At 35.2% G+C, this 18414-nt stretch overlaps 1 protein-coding gene across 4 annotated transcripts in view; it reads left to right on the top strand.

The window, feature by feature from the left end:
* The window catches only part of CCSER2 (coiled-coil serine rich protein 2), a 187400-nt gene that overhangs the window by 29138 nt on the left and 139848 nt on the right, over positions 1 to 18414 (top strand). For all 4 annotated transcript variants that reach the window (XM_045569345.1, XM_045569347.1, XM_045569346.1 and 1 more), the window contains exons 2-3: positions 6251 to 7706; positions 8818 to 9014. In XM_045569345.1, coding sequence (XP_045425301.1) covers positions 6290 to 7706; positions 8818 to 9014 — 1614 coding nt within the window. In that variant the 5' untranslated portion in view covers positions 6251 to 6289. The remainder of the gene's footprint in view (positions 1 to 6250; positions 7707 to 8817; positions 9015 to 18414) is intronic.

Raw genomic sequence — 18414 nt, 5'->3', positions numbered from 1 at the left:
CTTTGCAGCCTTTATGCTGCTTCTCTAACATTAGCTGTCCTTTCTTTTACTCTTGTCCCCAGCTATCAGTAAGCCTCTCAGAATATAGTCAGGGATCCCTTCTGAGAAATGTGTCCTTGGGTGAGTTCGTCCTTGTGTGAACATCAGAGTGAACTTACACAAACCTAGAAACCTAGATGATAGAGCCTACTGCACACCTAGGCTATATGGTATGGCCCCATTACTCCTAGGCTTCAAACCTGTACGGCATGTTACTGTACTCAGTATTGTAGGCAGTTGTAACACAATGGTAAATATTTGTGTATCTAAACATATCTAAACATAGAAAAGGTACAGTAAAAATACAGTATATAAGATAAAAAATGGTACACTCATATAGGGCACTTGCCAAGAATGGAGCTTGCAGGACTGGAAGTTGGTTTGGGTGAGTCAGTGAGTGGGTGACGAGTGAATGTAAAGGCCTAGGACCTGTACCTTACCGTGGACTTCATAAATACTATATACTTAGGCTATACTAAATATATAAACAATAAAGTAATTGTGCTACGATGTTAGGCAGCTACAAAGTCACTAGGTGATTGGAATTTTCCAGCTCCATTGTAACCTTACAGGACCACTATTGTATATGTCAAGTCCATCCTTGATTGAAACGTCTTCATGCTGCTCATTCCTTTGTCATGCTGCATTGGCCCTTCAATCAGGTAGACTTGAACCCCATTACTCTTTGACAGTTTGTGAACTTGTGACTTTGGACAAGTATTTTAAATGGGATGAAATCTACCACCTTATAATGTTTTAAAGACTCAACAATTGGTAAGGATAAAGTGGTAAGCATGGTATCTGTCTTGTAAGTGTTAAATAATATTTGCTCCTTGTTTCCCTGTTTTATCCAGTTGTGAATTCCTTTTAAAAACAAGAAAGTCTGATTTACTAGTTTTTTAAAAAAGAATTTATAAGTAGTTTTGAAAATTTTTTCAAATTTGAAATATTAGTACTATAAATGTGCTATGCTTTATTATTATTATAGAAACTAACTCAGAAAATCTCAGACATTTCCAAGCCCTGTACCAGGTATTATTTTTCGTTCACCATTAAATTGAAGCTTACAGACAGTATTAAAGTATCTCAGAGAAGAAGATTGTGTCATTACATGTTGTAACTAACATGTACTTTTTCAAATTGTTAATGATTGCATTTTTTAGACACTTAACAGTTTGCAGATCTGGTGAAGTGCAACAAAGGACAAGCATGGCTACCAATATAAGGCAGACTCAAAATGTTTGTTTTGTTTCATTTCATTTCAGAGTTATAAGAAAGTGTAAGAGAAAATTTCATGAATGTTTAAAGACAGAAGGTAGCTCATCAACAATGAAGTGATGATATTCATAATGTAAACAGATATGGGAACTTAACAGTTGAGCCATCAGAGTAGTTTAGTCTTAAGACCACAGTTCAAGATGATTGATGTCATTTATGTTGCGATAATTTGTACATTTAGAAGTCAATAAATATTCTCGATAGGAAATAGTGCATTCAGGTTCTAACATTTCCCCCACTCCAAGTGGTAGAACCAAGTGGACGCTTTGTATTAGAGTAACAGTGTGTCTGTCTTTTGGTTTCATCTTGTAGCTCTAAGTTGTTAATATTAATACTTAAGATGCTCTTGGGAGATAACATGTATTATCCTCATCTTAGGAAAATGGAGAAGTGAAAGAATAGAATGTTCTCTACTCAGTCTACTTGTGACAGGCAGGAAAATGTTAAAGCCTTTCTGACTCACAGACTGAGTCACCGGAGGACAAAATATTAAATATGTGTTATTTATTGATTTGCAAAATGACCCTTATATGTAGTATCATTACCAGGTTTCTTCTGTCTATCCTGAAAGTGTTCGTAGGTATGGGAGTATATTTGTGGTAAAGACCATTATCTAAAATGGAGAAGGCAGTTATGTGGCATGGGTATTGCCACCGTCCCTTTCTCTGCTCGTGGCATACATTGCTGCTTCATCATGACACTACTTCAGAGATGAGATTTTGACCTCAGAACCCTTTTCAACTCATTGCTCAAGGCAGCTGCTACCAGTCAATCACAGGTTCACAAAACAAAGTTGTTTTTTAGTCTTGAGTTACTATTTATTAAATTAATTTGCATTGAGAGATTATATATTTACCTGGAAATTGAGGGTGTATTAAATTTGTGGTCCTATAGCAGTCCTCAAAGTATAGTACATAGGACTTAGTTTATGCTCTCAATAAGTTTACTTTCTTATAGGTCAAATAGGCATGCACACAATTAGAAGACAGACTCAGCTGTATTATTGGTGTGAAGGGAATAGAAAAGAATGCGAGATTAGTTATAATTGGAAAGGTTTGTGAATCTAGTAGTGATTTTGGACTTTTGAGAGTATGGTCTTCAAGGTAGTCTTTATTACTTTATCAGAGGCACAGAAGGTAGAAAGGAGAGGATAGATTTGGGGGAATGACAAATAATGCATCTTGGCCTGAGTGTATAGTAAAGATAGGGTAGAACCAAATAGAGAAGCTTGCTCCTTGTATAATAAATTTTGGGTTTTATTTTGTTGTTCCTAGGCTCACACATGGATTTTAGTCAGTAGAATGACATGATCACGTCTGTGTTTTAAGAGGACAACTGTTGACACTTTGAATAGAAATGAGATTGGAATCTTGAGATAATGTAGGAAGTCTTGGTAGTACAGGAAGAATTGATGAGCATAAGAACTAGAATTGTGGAATGGAAATGGTGAATTTAGAATAAATTTTAATGATGAAATTAATGTGATTACTGTAGGAATAAGTTATCCCCAGAAATGTTCCAGGATTTCTTTGGAAGGATCCAATAATTTCTTTTGAATATTCATAGTTTTAAAATCTGTGCAGGATGAATTGCTCCCCCCGCAACCTGCATTTCTGGAGAATTATTTCTTTATCCTTGGTATTTCATTAACTTCTCTAGGACATGTATTTGGATCTGTGATTTGGTATATTTTTCCGTCTATAGATTTTTTTCTCCTTTATTTTGGGGATATTTTCTATTATGTCCCCCTGCCTTTTCCACTTGATTAGTTATTCTGCCTCAGGGATACTAATTATCTCTCTGTTCAATCTTTGTCCTACATTTTCTATCTAATTGCTTTGATTTCTTTGTCTGTTTTTCTCCTCAATATTCTTATTATCTTAAGATTTTTCTCCCTTGCCATTAGTTTGATTTCCTGTCTTTGCTTCTTTTTCTTGCTTTTTTCAGATTCATTGTTCTTCTTAATTGGTTTCCTTAACTCTGTAATCTTTCTTTTAATTTACCTGTTTTGTCTTTTCATCTTTGAGCTTTTGTTTTATTAAATGTATTTTCTTATTAGGTTGTTCTCGGTTACCAAAAACTACTTGTACAGTTGTGTGGCTATTTTTATCTTGCTCAGGCTTCATTTGGATAGCTGGGTCAAGACTTTGCCTTTGCCCTGATGTAATGAGGTGATTCCCCCTAAGGTCTTTTCTGCCTCAGCTGTGGTTTGTCTCTTCATTTTACTGTGCTCCCTCAGTACCCCTTTTGATAAGTGTATTCTGTTCTCTGTCTGCTTCTCTGTAGTTGAAGGGTATGAGATGGTATTGGTGAGAGAACCCTTCTTCTTCTTTTTTTTTCCCCAAAGGATAGTTTTTCTTCAGTCCTCAAGGACTGAGCTCTTTATGTGGGCTTTGGTGGAGGTTGTGGGCAGCACCCGCAGGTCAGTTAGGGTGAGAGTGTTTGGTCCTTGCAGGCTTCCTGAGCCCGATTCCTAACTACCTTGCTGTGAATGGCACAACTCATGGTGTTCACATATGGCTCAAATCACATATGGCTTGAGAAGCACATTGGCATTGAGGACACTTGCTTTAGAAATGCTCCTGACAGCTGTGGCCTCTACTATGTTCCAAATGACGAACTTCTTAATGGCTTCGTCCTTAGGCACACATCGGGCACAGTAGCCTGCACGTGGCCGTAGCCCTTTTTGGCTCTTTTTTTTGATTGTTCCTTCTTTTCTTTGTCATCTTGGAAGCAAGGGTGAGAAAGAGGCTTTTCCCCACTGCCCCTCAAGAGACAGGGTCTCTTTCTGTCGCCCAGGCTGGAATGCAGTGGTGTGCTCATAGCTTACCGCAGCCTCGAACTCTTGGGCTCAAGCATTCCACCTGCCTCAGCCTCTTGAGTAGCTGAGACTCCAGGCGTGAGCCACCGCACCTGGCTATTTTGTTCATTTTTTATAGAGACGAGTTCTCACTGTGTTGCCCAGGCTGGTCTTGAACTCCTGGCCTCATGTGATCTTCCCACCTTGGCCCCCCAAAGTGCTGGGATTGCAGGCATGAGCCACCACACTTGGCCCAGACTGAATCTATTTATCCAAATTGGAGGATGTTTATTAAAATTTTCAAGTTCTTTCAAGTTTTATTAGCTCACCTAATACTGCTTCCAGGCAGTGTAATCAGGCTAGGAGCCATACTGTACCATACTGTCCACACTGCTTATTAAAGATTATAGGTTCTTTGTTTAAACTATTTCTTGTTTGACTGCAGCTAGTGGGCTTTTGGCTAAAAAAATCACACACGTATATGTATATATATTCTGCCCCATTTATTAGTTGTTGGTTATAGGACGTTCTTTAATTCTGTTTCACCCCACCATCTTTATGAAAGTGCGTATGATTTTCTAAACATTTACTTTTGACATAATTAATAATACTTATACTCTAATTCTTAGGCTAGGGTTGACTTGGAATAATTTTTTTTAATTAACAAAATTTATCATATTAAAGACAATGTCATATGATCTATAAAAAATTAGTGACCCTAAGATGTGCATTTTTTAAAATTTGCATTTTGCCCTTGTTTGTGTTTTTATGGCATTTTTATATAATTATAGTGAGCATATAGTAATCATATTATATTTCTCTTCATATTAGGATAAACATTTTAATATTTCTGTTTCATCTTTATAATCTCATCATGACATGTTATAATTATTAAACAGTTACTCAGAGAGAGGACACTAGTTTTTGCTAGTTTTATGTTCTTTTGTGAGCATTGAACCTTTTCATATTTGTACTTTTATATTACCTTTAAAATAAATTTGAGGGATTGAGATTAATGGATGAGTCAACTTTATTAAATCTTTATACTTTTCACCCTGGCACTAACTTTTTTTTTTCCAAAATATATCTTTTTAATTGCAAACACCAATTATATTTCAGTGATAATATCAGAGAACAATATTAAGATAAAATAAAAAAGAAAAAATGTTATTTCATGCAAATCTGGCACTAACTTTAGTGTCACTGGATGGAAATTCTTTTGAGATAGTTACTTAAAATGACAGCTGATATCTCAACCCTTAATGCCAGAAGAATTTTTTTTTTGTACTGCTATATTCTTGATCTACATCCTTCCTATGACATTAGTAATTAAAGTTTTTAAAATGTATTCCAGTTTAGAAAAAGTTACATGTTCTTAATTTTAAAGGAGAGAATATTAGCCAAAGTGAAAAAGTTATTTTAATTGGAAATTTGAAGATATACTATGAAAGTATTATTTTTTATAAGTCAACTTTGGTAGTCTAATTTTGTTATTTCTGGATTTTGCTGTCATCATCCATTGCCCAAGTTTATACAACTGTTTATAAAACTGTTCTTTATTTTCTTCCTGCATGCAGTTGTTAATTTAATTAGTGCATTCAGTATTTATTAAGATTTCATTGTGAGAACACTGAATGTCATAGTGAAAGTTTATTTCATAGGTCACTACATAATGTAAAATAAGTTGATAATTTGTTTCTTTTTACTCAAATTGCATTGCTTCTGATCAGATGCCCTTTCATTAATGTGTTCCTGGGGGCATAACTGGAAAGTATGGAAAACTGGAAAGTAACTTTGAAATAATTGGATTTTATAGGAAGTAAAACTCTGGCAGATTGAATATTACATGGTAAAAGAGTATGGGGATTTTGTATAACCAGGGAAAATGAAAAAGATATTATAGAACTTGATTTTTAAAATTGATATAATTAAAACTTAGTAAAACAAACAGTCAAGTAACTTGGTAAGAAAATAAATGTGTTTCTAAAGAAAAAAAAAGTTCTGTAGAAATTAGAAGTAGCTTTTGGGCCTTTCTGCTTGTAATTATATAAGTATTTATATGCCTATTATATAATAATTCATGGAATTATCCTTATTTAGGAATGTTTAATCTACTTTTTCTTTTCTCCTTAGATTCTGTCAAATTTTAAGAACAAATGTACCTTATAGCTCATGGAAGAAAAAACACAAATCAAGACATTTTTGGGTTCCAAGTTACCAAAGTATGGAACAAAATCTGTAAGAAGTACATTGCAGCCAATGCCAAATGGGACACCTGTTAATTTATTAGGAACTTCGAAGAATAGTAATGTCAAAAGTTACATAAAAAATAATGGCTCTGATTGTCCATCATCCCATTCATTTAATTGGAGAAAAGCAAATAAATACCAACTTAGTGCACAAGGTGCTGAAGAGCCCTGCAGTACTCAGAATTCACATGATAAATTAATTGATCCTGAAAAACATGCTCCTACTCAAGGAATGTTTGATAAAAATGGGATAAAGGGAGGTTTGAAAAGTGTTTCTTTACTCACATCAAAGTTAGCAAAGCCATCCACTATGTTTGTGTCATCGACAGAGGAGTTAAACCAAAAGTCTTTTTCTGGACCATCTAATTTGGGTAAATTCACCAAAGGCTCATTATTAGGGAGGACTTCATATTCTTCAGTCAGTGCTCCAAAATCGCAGTTGAATGGATTTTATGGAAACCGATCAGCTGGTAACATGCAAAGGCCCAGAGCAAATTCCTGTGCCACCAGAAGCAGTTCTGGAGAAAGCTTAGCACAATCTCCAGATAATATTAAGTCTATTACTTGTGAAAAAATGGTGAGGTCACAAAGTTTTTCACATTCCATTCAGAATTCATTCCTTCCACCTTCATCTATAACCAGATCACATTCCTTCAATAGAGCTGTAGATCTTACAAAGCCTTATCAGAACCAACAGCTATCCATTAGAGTGCCTCTACGGTCAAGTATGCTAACAAGAAATTCCCGTCAGTCAGAAGTACTCAATGGGAATGAACATTTGGGGTATGGATTTAATAGGCCTTATGCTGCTGGTGGAAAGAAGTTGACTTTACCAAATGGCCCAGGTGTAACTTCCAGTTTAGGTTATAGGATGGTTCATCCTTCTCTACTGAAATCTAGCCGACCTCCATTTTCTGGGACTATCACAGTAGATGGAAATAAAAACTCACCTGCTGATACATGTATAGAGGAAGATGCTACAGTTTTAGCTAAGGACAGAGCTACTAATAAGGACCAAGAACTAACTGAAAATGAAAGTTATAGAACTGAAAATGAACAGACCGCAAAACATGATGTTAAAATTAGATACTTAAGTGATGATGTGGATGACATTTCTTTGTCTTCCTTGTCATCTTCTGATAAGAATGATTTAAGTGAAGACTTTAGTGATGATTTTATAGATATAGAAGACTCCAACAGAACAAGAATAACTCCAGAGGAAATTTCACTCAAAGAAGAAAAACATGAAAATGTACCACCACAAGATATATTTGATTCCTCCAAGGAAAATGAAAAATCCTTCAGTAAAACAGATGAATGGATAGATATAAGTGTCTCTGGTAAATATTGATATCCTTAAGTTTATTTGCTTTCTTCTAGAAATATAACTGAACTTACATTCAGAATTATCTTCAGATAAATTCCAAGATACTGTCAGTTTCACAGAAGGATGAATCTAGATTAAATTGTAGTGGGGCAACATTTATCTTCCTTGTGACTTTTCTTCCTATTCTATTTTTCACCATATGTAAAAAAACTTTAATAAAACCATTCTTACCTTTGCTCTTCTTTGGCTGTCATGCGCAGGCCTGTTTCTCCTTAGTATAGGCGGTGCTTCCAAATGATTTTTCCCCCATTACCCCCAGCCAGTGGTATACCATTAAACAAATCATCTCTTCCCTTAGGGTAGCATTTCATTAGTATGTATTAAGAGTAATGCTGTACCAAAGGGTAAATGAGATAATATAGGTTATATTTAATCTAATGGATTTTTATCCTAGGAAGTTTTCGTTGTTTAGCAATTTTTATAGTTACACTTCCAAAGGAGCCTTATTTATTTATTTTTTAATTGAAGAAAATGTGAAAGCACTTGTTAAACATTTCCTCTTATATTTGGTTATCCCACCACTAAATGCTGGAGAAAATGTATTGTGTGCCCATATACCTGAAAAAAGAACAAACTGAAGGGACTGGATATAGGCACATGGTTTAATCAAGGGACTAGGTCATGCCTAGAGGTGCACATATAAAATCTTGATTGTTTGTGGGTCTTCTAAAAGTGACTGCCTAAGTTTTTTTCCTTGTATGGAGTCAACTATGAGGTTAAATAATACACACAGAGGAAGGAGTTTCTTGGGCAGTGGTTAAAAGTAAATATCTTGGGAAATATTAAAGGAACATGAGGCTTTATTTATATTTTTAGAAATGTTGCAGAAGTAAAGGATGGCTGAATAAAATTTTTTTTTTGTCTGTTTCACCAGTTTATTTTTAATATTTTTCCTGTTGATTTTTTTATTTAGGATATAGAAAATGCCAGTTATGAATGCTTTTTTAGGCCAAATTTTTTCTATAATATGTCAAATTATTAGGACTTATATTTTAAGAACATGAGAAATAATTATATTTTTGTGAATTAATAACTTCTCTCTCTTTATTTTAAATCAATTGAAGACAGGAGTGAATGTACGAAACATACTTCTGGGAATAACTTGATTTCACCAGATACAGATTACAGAGCTGGTTCTTCATTTGAACTCTCTCCGTCTGATAGCTCTGATGGAACATACATGTGGGATGAAGAGGGCTTGGAACCCATTGGAAATGTCCATCCTGTTGGGAGCTATGAGTCTTCTGAAATGAACAGCATAGTATGTATGAATTTATGTACTCTTGGAATATTTGTTTACATTACTATAGAGAGACTTATGATATTGATTGAATATTTTAAAAACTTATGAATTAACTTTACTAGTTTGAGAAATGGGAATTCATATTTGTTAAGGACCTATAAAATATCTGACCCTAGCGTATAATAAAGCATGGGGAATATATAACAATTGACTTAAATATACTCACACATATATATATACATATATTCATCATATATGTACATACTATATTGGTCAGTTTAAGCTATGCCAGTGGTTCTCAAAGATGGGGAGGAGGGCAACGTCTAGAGACTTTTGATTGTCACATTGACAAGCACCACTTTGCATCTAGTGAATAGAGGCCAAGGATGCTGCTTAACATCTTATACTGCACAGAACAGAGCCCACAACGAAGAATTATCCAGCCTAAGATGGAACTAGTGCCACTGTTGAGAGATCCAGGGCTAGGCTATGTTGAGGTAACATCGATGTGCCAACTCTTAGTGGCTTAACACAGTAAAAGTTTATTTTTTACTCTTAAAAAGTCTGTTGCAGGTCTGGACAGCTCTCCGGGGCAGCTGTCTTTGGTAATACTAGCAGCTTTGATTCCATCTTTTGAGGCCCCTTCTTGTCGCTGTGGTAGAGTAAGAGAGTTCCAGGGGAACTCACACATGCTATTACTTGTGTTAGTCTGCAAGTGGCACATGGCACTTTCAGTCACAATCTGTTGACGAGAACTAATGATATGCTCCCACATAAGTAAGTACTAAGGGGTCAGGAAGTGTAATCTTCCTGTGTGCTTGGAAGGTGAGGGAACCAGGTATAGCACTTGCTAGAAGACCTAACGTGCATTTATACATGTGTATTTTAAGAAACGTTGCAAATAATGTGGATAATATGTCATATGAGTAAAGTGTAACTGGGGTGTTTAAAGTGACTCATTGTGAGTATTCAGTATATAAAATATTATTTTCCAGTAGTTGTATGGGAAAATTCGCAGTCTTTGTGGACATTAAATTCCAAGTGGATTTTAGGTAATATAATTTTCTATACTCATATAAACCTGTGACTTAAAAAAGATAGACATTGTTACCAGAGACTTAAGTTGCATAAACGTAGAGAGTGCACTCATTTAATTTAGAGAGAGGATCTTCATCTCATTAGATAGTGGAAGTTAAGAAAAGATTACAGTTTAGGGCCTCATGTGCTTTCTTACTAGGACTTTTGAAGTATGATTGAAGTGCAAATGAACATTGTGTCCAACAGATGGCAGCAATAAGCCACTTATTACCTGATATTTTTTAGAGGTTCACTATTTTCAGTTCATTGTTTCTGTGACTAATGACAAAATAGCCTTCTCTAATAGAGTTCAGAGAGTGTATCTGGATTGACTGTTAGTCCTTAAGATCCATGAGTTTCATCCTTGATCGGTAGGCTTATGTACACGGGATGAGAAGCCATCAGAGTTCATTCTGTGCTTTGGAACAAGATGATGTGTCTTTCTGTTCTGATTTAAAGGGAAGACAGAAAGTCTGAGAAAGGAAGGAGGATTGGTAGCAAAAGTTGAGAAGGGTGTATTGAGATCTCTTGCTGTGATACTGGATTTACCATTTTTGCTCTGTGAATATTTTGCTTTGTACATTTTAAGCTTCTTTTGTTAGTTGTGTACCTGTTTAGTATGGTTTTTTGGTGAATTGGACTTTTGGTCTTTATTTAGTGATCTTTATCCCTAATTATGCTTTTTATCTTTAGACCTCTTCGCGCCCCCCCATATTAGCATATCTTACTGATTTAATTTTTATATTGTCCCTCCTTTTACTATCAACCTTTTTGATACATAGCAAATAGTTTATTATTTAAAAAAATATCAGGCCGGGCGCGGTGGCTCACGCCTGTAATCCTAGCACTCTGGGAGGCCAAGGTGGGAGGATCATTCGAGGTCAGGAGTTCGAGACCAGCTTGAGCAAGAGTGAGACCTGTCTCTACTAAAAAAACAGAAAGAAATGATCTGGGCAGCTAAAAATATATATAGGAAAAAATTAGCCAGGAATGGTGGCACATGCCTATAGTCCTAGCTACTTGGGAGGCTGAGGCAGAAGGATTGCTTAAGCCCAGGAGTTTGAGGTTGCTGTGAGCTTGATGCCATGGCACTCTAGCCCAGGCAACAAAGCGAGACTCTATCTCAAAAAAAAAAAAAATCAATTTGTCTTTTTCTCTTAACCAGTGGGTGTAGTTCATTTATGTTTGCATTTATTGATATACTTGGACTTCACTCTGCCATCTTAATGCCTTTATTTAGATTGTCTTGCTTTTTCTGTTTCTTCTTTTCCCTAAAGTGTTAGGGTGTGAGCTAGTGCACGTGGGTTTTGCGAAAGATTTCTCCAGACAAAGATTAGGATAGAAAGAAGAAAAAGTTTATTTTACTTTCTCCACATGGGAAACAGGGCCAACACAGGGAAAGAGAGGGAGATAGTGTTGGATAGAGAATAAGGTACTCAGGCTTTTTATTTAGGGAGTGAAGAAGATTTATGTCTGTAGCCAAATTAATAGGGTATTGCTGCATCTGCTCTGTAGCAGAAGCAGCAGGATGTCAAAGTCTAGGAGTTGGCTCCCCTGCCTTTTCTTGGAGGCAGGCTTTATGGTTGGAGATGTGACTCTGCCCTTGAGATAAGGCTGAGGCCTGAAGCTCACACCCCTGCTGTTCACCCAGGAACTCTGTAAAAAGCAAATTTATAAGAAATAGATTTACATATCTTTTCCATCTGTTCAGCTCTCTTCAGAAGTTGTGCAAAACAGAACTCTTGCAGGGTGACTGTTACTGAGAGAACTCATATGATTGATCTTTACCTGTTGTTAGGGAAATTGTGGGATTAGATATTTTCCTGTTATTTTTTGTAAGGCTGCCCTTTTATAAAGTAGCTTAAATTAATATCTCTAACTCATCCCCAAAAGAACTTTAGCATGTTATCACTTTTCTTGGTCTCTACAATGATGCTCATTTCAGTCCAGGTCATAATAAGGAGCTTTCACTAGCATGTATGTCAACTGTGTCACTTCTAATACAGTTGAAGTCAACCCACTATTTAGTTCAGCTGAAATTTTTATAGAAAGACTTTCTCTTTGAAAGAAACAGTATGTTGCTGTACATTCTGGTACCAGCTCCTAATCATGTCAAGGACGCCAACGAATAGTTCCTAGACTGACTACTTTGCATAACACTGGTCTAGAATCCTGGCTATTTATTTGTTGAAATGCTACCAGTATTTTGCTGAGGTATAGTGTAGTAAAATGCACAAATCTTCTGCAGATAGCCCAGGCAATTTTGATAAATGTATATGCTTGACAATCATCCAGATTAAGATATATTAATAGAGTATTCATATCACTCCAAATTGTTCCCTTCTTCTTCCTTTCAGTCATTCTCTCACCCTGCAACCACTGTTGATTGCTTTTACTATAGATTAGTTTTATCTGTTCTTGAACTCTTATCTAAATGGAATCACAAACATGTTATTTTATGTCTGACTTCTTTTAATCAATATTATGCATTTGTCAGTTGTAGTTTGTTCATTCTTACTGTATCATATTTCTTTGTGTGAATACGTATGTATGTATATATGATAACTTATCGTGATGAGCATTTAGGTTGTTTTTAGTTTTTTAGTGAATTGCACTATTGTGAAGATTTTGCTGTATGCTTTTTGGTGAACGTTTATTCACTTCTGTTGGTACAATATGTAGGAGAGGGATTCGTAGGTTATAGGCTATGCTAATGTATACAGATACCATTTTATCAAAGTGATCATACCTGTTTATACTCCCACCGGCAGTAAATGAACATTCCAGAAATGTCAGTTTCTGTCTACACTTGTTGTTATCTGTCTTTTTGCATTTTTGCTATTCTGGTGGGGTTATGGTAGTATTGCATTGAGATTTGTCTTGTGTTTTGTGATAACTACTCATTGAGCACCTTCACGTATGTTTATTGTGTATTAGGATATCCTCTTTTGTGAAGTGCCTTCTATTAGGTTATCAGTATTTATTTTTATTGATTTATAAAAATTCTTCATATATTTTAGATATAAGTATTTTATTTTATATGTATGTAGGTACATGTATTATTAATATATGTTTATATATAATATGCATATATAGTATATTCTCTACTTTGTGAGTTGCTTTTTAAATCTCTTAATAGTGTCTTTTGATGTTACAACTTACCAATTTTAATATTGTCCAATTTACGTTTTTCCCTTTATTGTTACCACTTTTTTGAACTGTTTGTTAAATCTTTGCCTATCCTAAGAAAATACGTTCCAGTATTTTCTTCTAAAGACTTTATTTATTTTTAACCTTTCACATTTAGGTCTACAGTCCATCTGGAAATTATTTTTGTGTATGGTATGAGATAGAGGTCAAGATCAGTCTTTTTTTAAAAGTCTTCTTTCCCCTACACTATTGCAGGGTCACCTTTGTCATAAATAAGTGACTACATATATAAATCTATAAATATTTCATTGGTTGATTTATCTATCGTTATGTTAATAATCATTGTTTTAATTATCATAGCTTTAAAATAAGTTTGTTACTGCCGAACTGGGTCCCTTGCCTACTGCCTAGCAGAAGGCCAATGTGCTGAGACAACAGGGATTGCAGGGGAGAAAGTTTAGTATTGCAAGGTGTCCGGCTAGGAGATGGGAAAAATTTCTCAAATCCATCTTTGTGAGAATTTTGGGGCTAAGATTTTTAAAGGTGGTTTGGCAAATAAAGGGTTAGGGAATTCGGTCTGTTAATTTGCTGGGAATGGACTCATAGGCTTGGGAAGCAGAAATTGTCTTCTTGGCTGGGACCTTCCTGGTAGGGGGTCACAGGACTTGTTGGATTGGTTCCCATGCATGGCCACTGGTCTGGTTGAGGTCAGTTGGTCTTCCCGAATGCAGAGGCTGGAAGATATCTCAAAAAACAGTTCTAGGTTTTACAATAGCAATGTTATCTATAGAAGTAGTTGGGAAAGTCACAAATCTCTCCCCTGTCAAGAATACATGGCACTTAAGCAGTAAGCAATTACAGAAGTAGGGAAGTTAGGGAACAATGGCTGGTCAACTTTTTAGCTATTTCTATGCTTCTATAGGAATCAGATTTCTATCACTATTCCTGCCTTATGGCCTTACATTTTTTTAATATAGGTGGTTTAAAGTTTTGCTCTCTGGTAGTGTAAGTCTTCCAGCTTCATTTTTTTCCCAGGATTTCCCTAGCTTCCTAGGTCTCTTTAGCCTTCTGTATTTCCATTTAAATATTAGAATAAGTTTGTCAGTTTCCATGAAGGACCTGGAGGGATTTTGAATGGGATCGTATTGAATTTATAGATCAGTTCAGAGAGAACTGACATATTTACAATAGTCTTCCAATTCATTAATATGGTATATTTCTCCATTTATTTGGGACTTTAGAAACATTTCTTGCTGTTTTGTGCTTTTCTATAAAATGTTATACATATTTGATTTCTTTTTAGGTGTTTGGTTTTGGCACTGTTAATGGTAGCACTTTTATAATTTTATTTTCTAAGTTTTTGTCATATATACAAAGTTACTTCATTTTTGTCTTTTTAGGGCTCAGAAAACAGTAGCCCAAAATGAAGGTCTCAAGACTAGCCTCAGAAGCAGAAATTTTTCTCTGATCTTCTGTCTCTCGGTCCCATTCTCTCCCAAGCCATAGACACTAGAATCGCTCTTCCCCAAGGTGGGTCATAGAAATCAGAACCCCTTTTCCTGAAGACAGGCATACAACCTAAAATTATTTTGTGTAAAAAACAAGCCATAAAGGAATTATCCAACCTACTTTGTTTGACTGTAGGTCATAAGACTCCCATTCCAGAAAGGGCCCTGCCTTATACCCAGAAGGAAGGAATGTATGCTTATAGAGGCCAGGAAGAATCTAGACAGACAGGCCTTGCTGGGTTTCCCCACTCAGTCTGTGAGCAGTAGATTATATTCTTTTTGTCCAATCATATTTCTAAATGGCTGTCCATACTTTGTTGCATAAAAATAGACAATTGCCCTGTTTTATTCGGGTCTTCATTCTGAAGACTCCTGTGTATACACATTAAATCAATTTGTATGCCTTTTCTCCTATTAATCAATCTCCCTTGTGTCAGTGATTTTTCAGTGAACCTTTAGGGGGCCAAAGTCCTTGGTCCCTACAGTCTGTTGACTTGTTCTTCCAGTAATTCACCTATTAGTTCTAATAATTTGCCTGTGGATATTTTTGGAATGTCTGCATATACTATATAATCATACCATTTGCAAGTTACCTCGCCACCCCACCCTGTTCCCATTGCACTAGTTAGGACCACCAACATAATGTTGAATTAATGGGGATAGAATTTCAGAGGGAAAGCTTTAATAGTTCACAACTATTAAAGTCTTTGTGGGGGGACTGGGGAGGGGGTCTTATCAGATTACCAAAGTTTTATTTCATTTTTGTTTTGTGAAAGAATATTAAATTTTACCAAATGTTTTCTCTATATCTGTTGAGATGATGAAATTATATTTTTTTCTCTTAGTGTGGGGACGGCACTGCTTGGTTTTCAAATATTAAACTACCTTCCCATTCCTGGCATACATTCACTTGGTTGTGATGTATTATCTTTTTAAATGTTGTTAAATTTGAATTGCTAATATTTTATTAATGCTTTTTGTATTTATGTTCATGAGCAAGATTGTTCTGCTCTGTAATTTTCTTTCCTTTTTTTTTTTTTTTGGTGTTCTTGTCATGTTTTGGTATCAAGATCTTGCTGTTCTCCATTTTTCTGACCTTTGGAAGAGTTTCTGTACAATTGATGTTACTTCTTCCTTAAGTATGTAAAAGAATTTACCAGAATTCAACCATCTGGACCTGGAGTTTTCTGTGTGAGAATGTTTTTAATAATAGATTTAATTTTTAAAATAGATATTGGCCCATTAAAATTTATATGTATGTTTCTTCTTGTGTTGGTTTTTGAGACTTTGTCCATTTCATCTAAATTTGTCATTTGTTGGTACAAGTTGTTTAGAATTATCTTTTTTTCAATGTCTTTAAGGTCTTATAATGATGTCTGTTTTCTCTTTTCTGTTACTGATAATTGGTATTTCCTCTCCTTTTCTTCATTTCCAAGAACCAAATTTGGACTTTGCTGATTTTTTGATATCTGCTTGTTTTCTGTCTTATTGATTTCGGTTCATATCTTTATTTCCTTCCTTCTACTTTCCTTTGTTTTTCTTTGTTTTTCTTTTCCAAAATGCTTGCTATAGAAACTAGATCATTAATTTTCAGCCTCCCCCCCCCCCACCTTGGTTAAACAATACATTCAATAAAATCCTAGTAGTAAATATAAGCAGTGGGTTTCTTTTAATGTGCCTTATTTAAAAATAATGAGTTCTAAGGCATGTTGTGTAGGTTGTCTTCATTTCTTTTTAACATTTAATGTATCTATGAACAATATACAATATGGTTTTGTTTTATAATTTATATAAGTGACACAGTGTTCTGCAACTTCTTTTTTTACTCAATTTTATGTTTTTGTGTACCTGTGTATTTATGTTGTAGTTCCAGTGTATTTTTACTGCTATGTAATATTCTAGCATTTGAATATACCAATATTTTGCTGTCTGTTCCCCTAATCGACATTTGAGTTATTCTTTACTAATAATAATAGTATCTAGACAGTGTAGCAATGAACATTCTTATTCCATTCTCTTTGATCCTATAAGTCAGAGTTTCTTTAGGATATAAACCTAGCAATAGAATTCCTAGGATATAAACCTAGGAATAGTGTATTTTCAACTTTATTAGATATTACCAAATTTCTTTATAAAATGGTTCTACCAATTTATACTTCCCAGTAGTGAATGAGGGTTTCTGTTGTCCTCATCTTCACCCCACACGCTGTGTCTAACTTTAATATTTAACCAGTCTCATGAGTGTGAAATGGTGTGTCATTTATATTTACATTTATATCATTATTGATTTAGTCATTTTTTCATGTATTTACTGGCTGTTTTGTTTTCTTTTATATGAATTACTCTTATTGATACGGAAAACTTTCTTACGTGGTTGGGATTTAATTCTTATGTAATGTGTTGCAGGTAGTCTCTCAGCCCATGGCTTTTGTTTTAACTTTGTTTTTTGTGTCTTTTACCATTCATAGTTTTTAATTTTGATGTAATTAAATTTAGTAATGTTTTTCTTTATAATGTTTACTTCATGTGCCTGTGTGTGCATGTGTGTGCATGTGTGTGTGTGCGTGCGTGTGTGTGTGTGTGTGTGTAAGACATCCTTTCCTATCATAGGGCCATACAAGTATTCTGTGCATTGAGAGACATTATAGCATTGTGACTAAGAGTAAGGGTTCTGGAACAAGCCACATTAAAATCCCATCTCTGTCATGTACTAGCTGTGTGTCTTTGGATCCTCTATGTTTGTTTGTTTCTTTTTTTTTTTTAAATGAAGATAATAACAGTACCTACCTCGAGGACTGATGTTAAGGAGTCCATACCTGAATGGTATTAATAGTCATATGATCCTCTTGTGATACTGGTTGTTGAGTATTTTGAGTATCATCTCCGACTACCTGATGGGATCACTGTGAACATTAACTGAGGTTGTAGGTATAAAACACTTATTAACTCCAGGAACATGGCAAGACCTCAACAAATGTTAGCTATTTATTATTATTTTATAATCTTCTAATTATTTTAATTTTTTTATATTTCAGACTTTAATACCTATGAAGTTGACATGAGGCACAATAATTTATCCTCTTGAATATTCTTTCACAGTATACTTGGGGTACTGTGCAGAAGAAAGTTAATTAACATAGCAGGTCTGAGATTGCCTCTCCTTAGATTGGTTGCTTGAAAGGTTAACCCTTGGCTGGTTAACAGTTCCCTATAGTGATATAAAACTTTTCATAAATGGTAAGGGTGGTAGGTTTGCTGTGCCTAAAGTGTTTGGACAAACAATGTTATTTATGCTGGGTACCTGCTTTCCTTCTGGGAGTCTGGAATTTTGGTATGTGCTAGGCAGAGGGTACCCACATGACCAGCCTCCAATAAAAACCTTGGGTACTAAGTTTCTTAGGAAGGTCCAGGCTAGACGACACTTTGTACACTTAGTGAGTGTTGTCACAACTCATTGCTGAAGGAATTTAGCACATCCCTTGTGACTCCACTAAGAGAGGACTCTTGAAAGCTTATACTTGGTTTCCTTCAGCTTTGTCCTATATGCCTTTCCTTTGCTTATTTTGTGTTATATCCTTTTGCCTAAATAAATCTTTGCTATAAATATGATTGTATGCTGAATCCTGCAAGTCCTCCTACTGAATCATCTAACCTGGGGATGGGTTTGGGGATCTCTCAGCAGA

This window comes from Lemur catta, chromosome 14, assembly GCF_020740605.2.
Source record: "Lemur catta isolate mLemCat1 chromosome 14, mLemCat1.pri, whole genome shotgun sequence".
NCBI lineage: Eukaryota > Metazoa > Chordata > Mammalia > Primates > Lemuridae > Lemur > Lemur catta.
The sequence above is the reverse complement of the archived record's forward strand: the minus strand, read 5'-3'. Positions and strand labels throughout refer to the sequence as shown.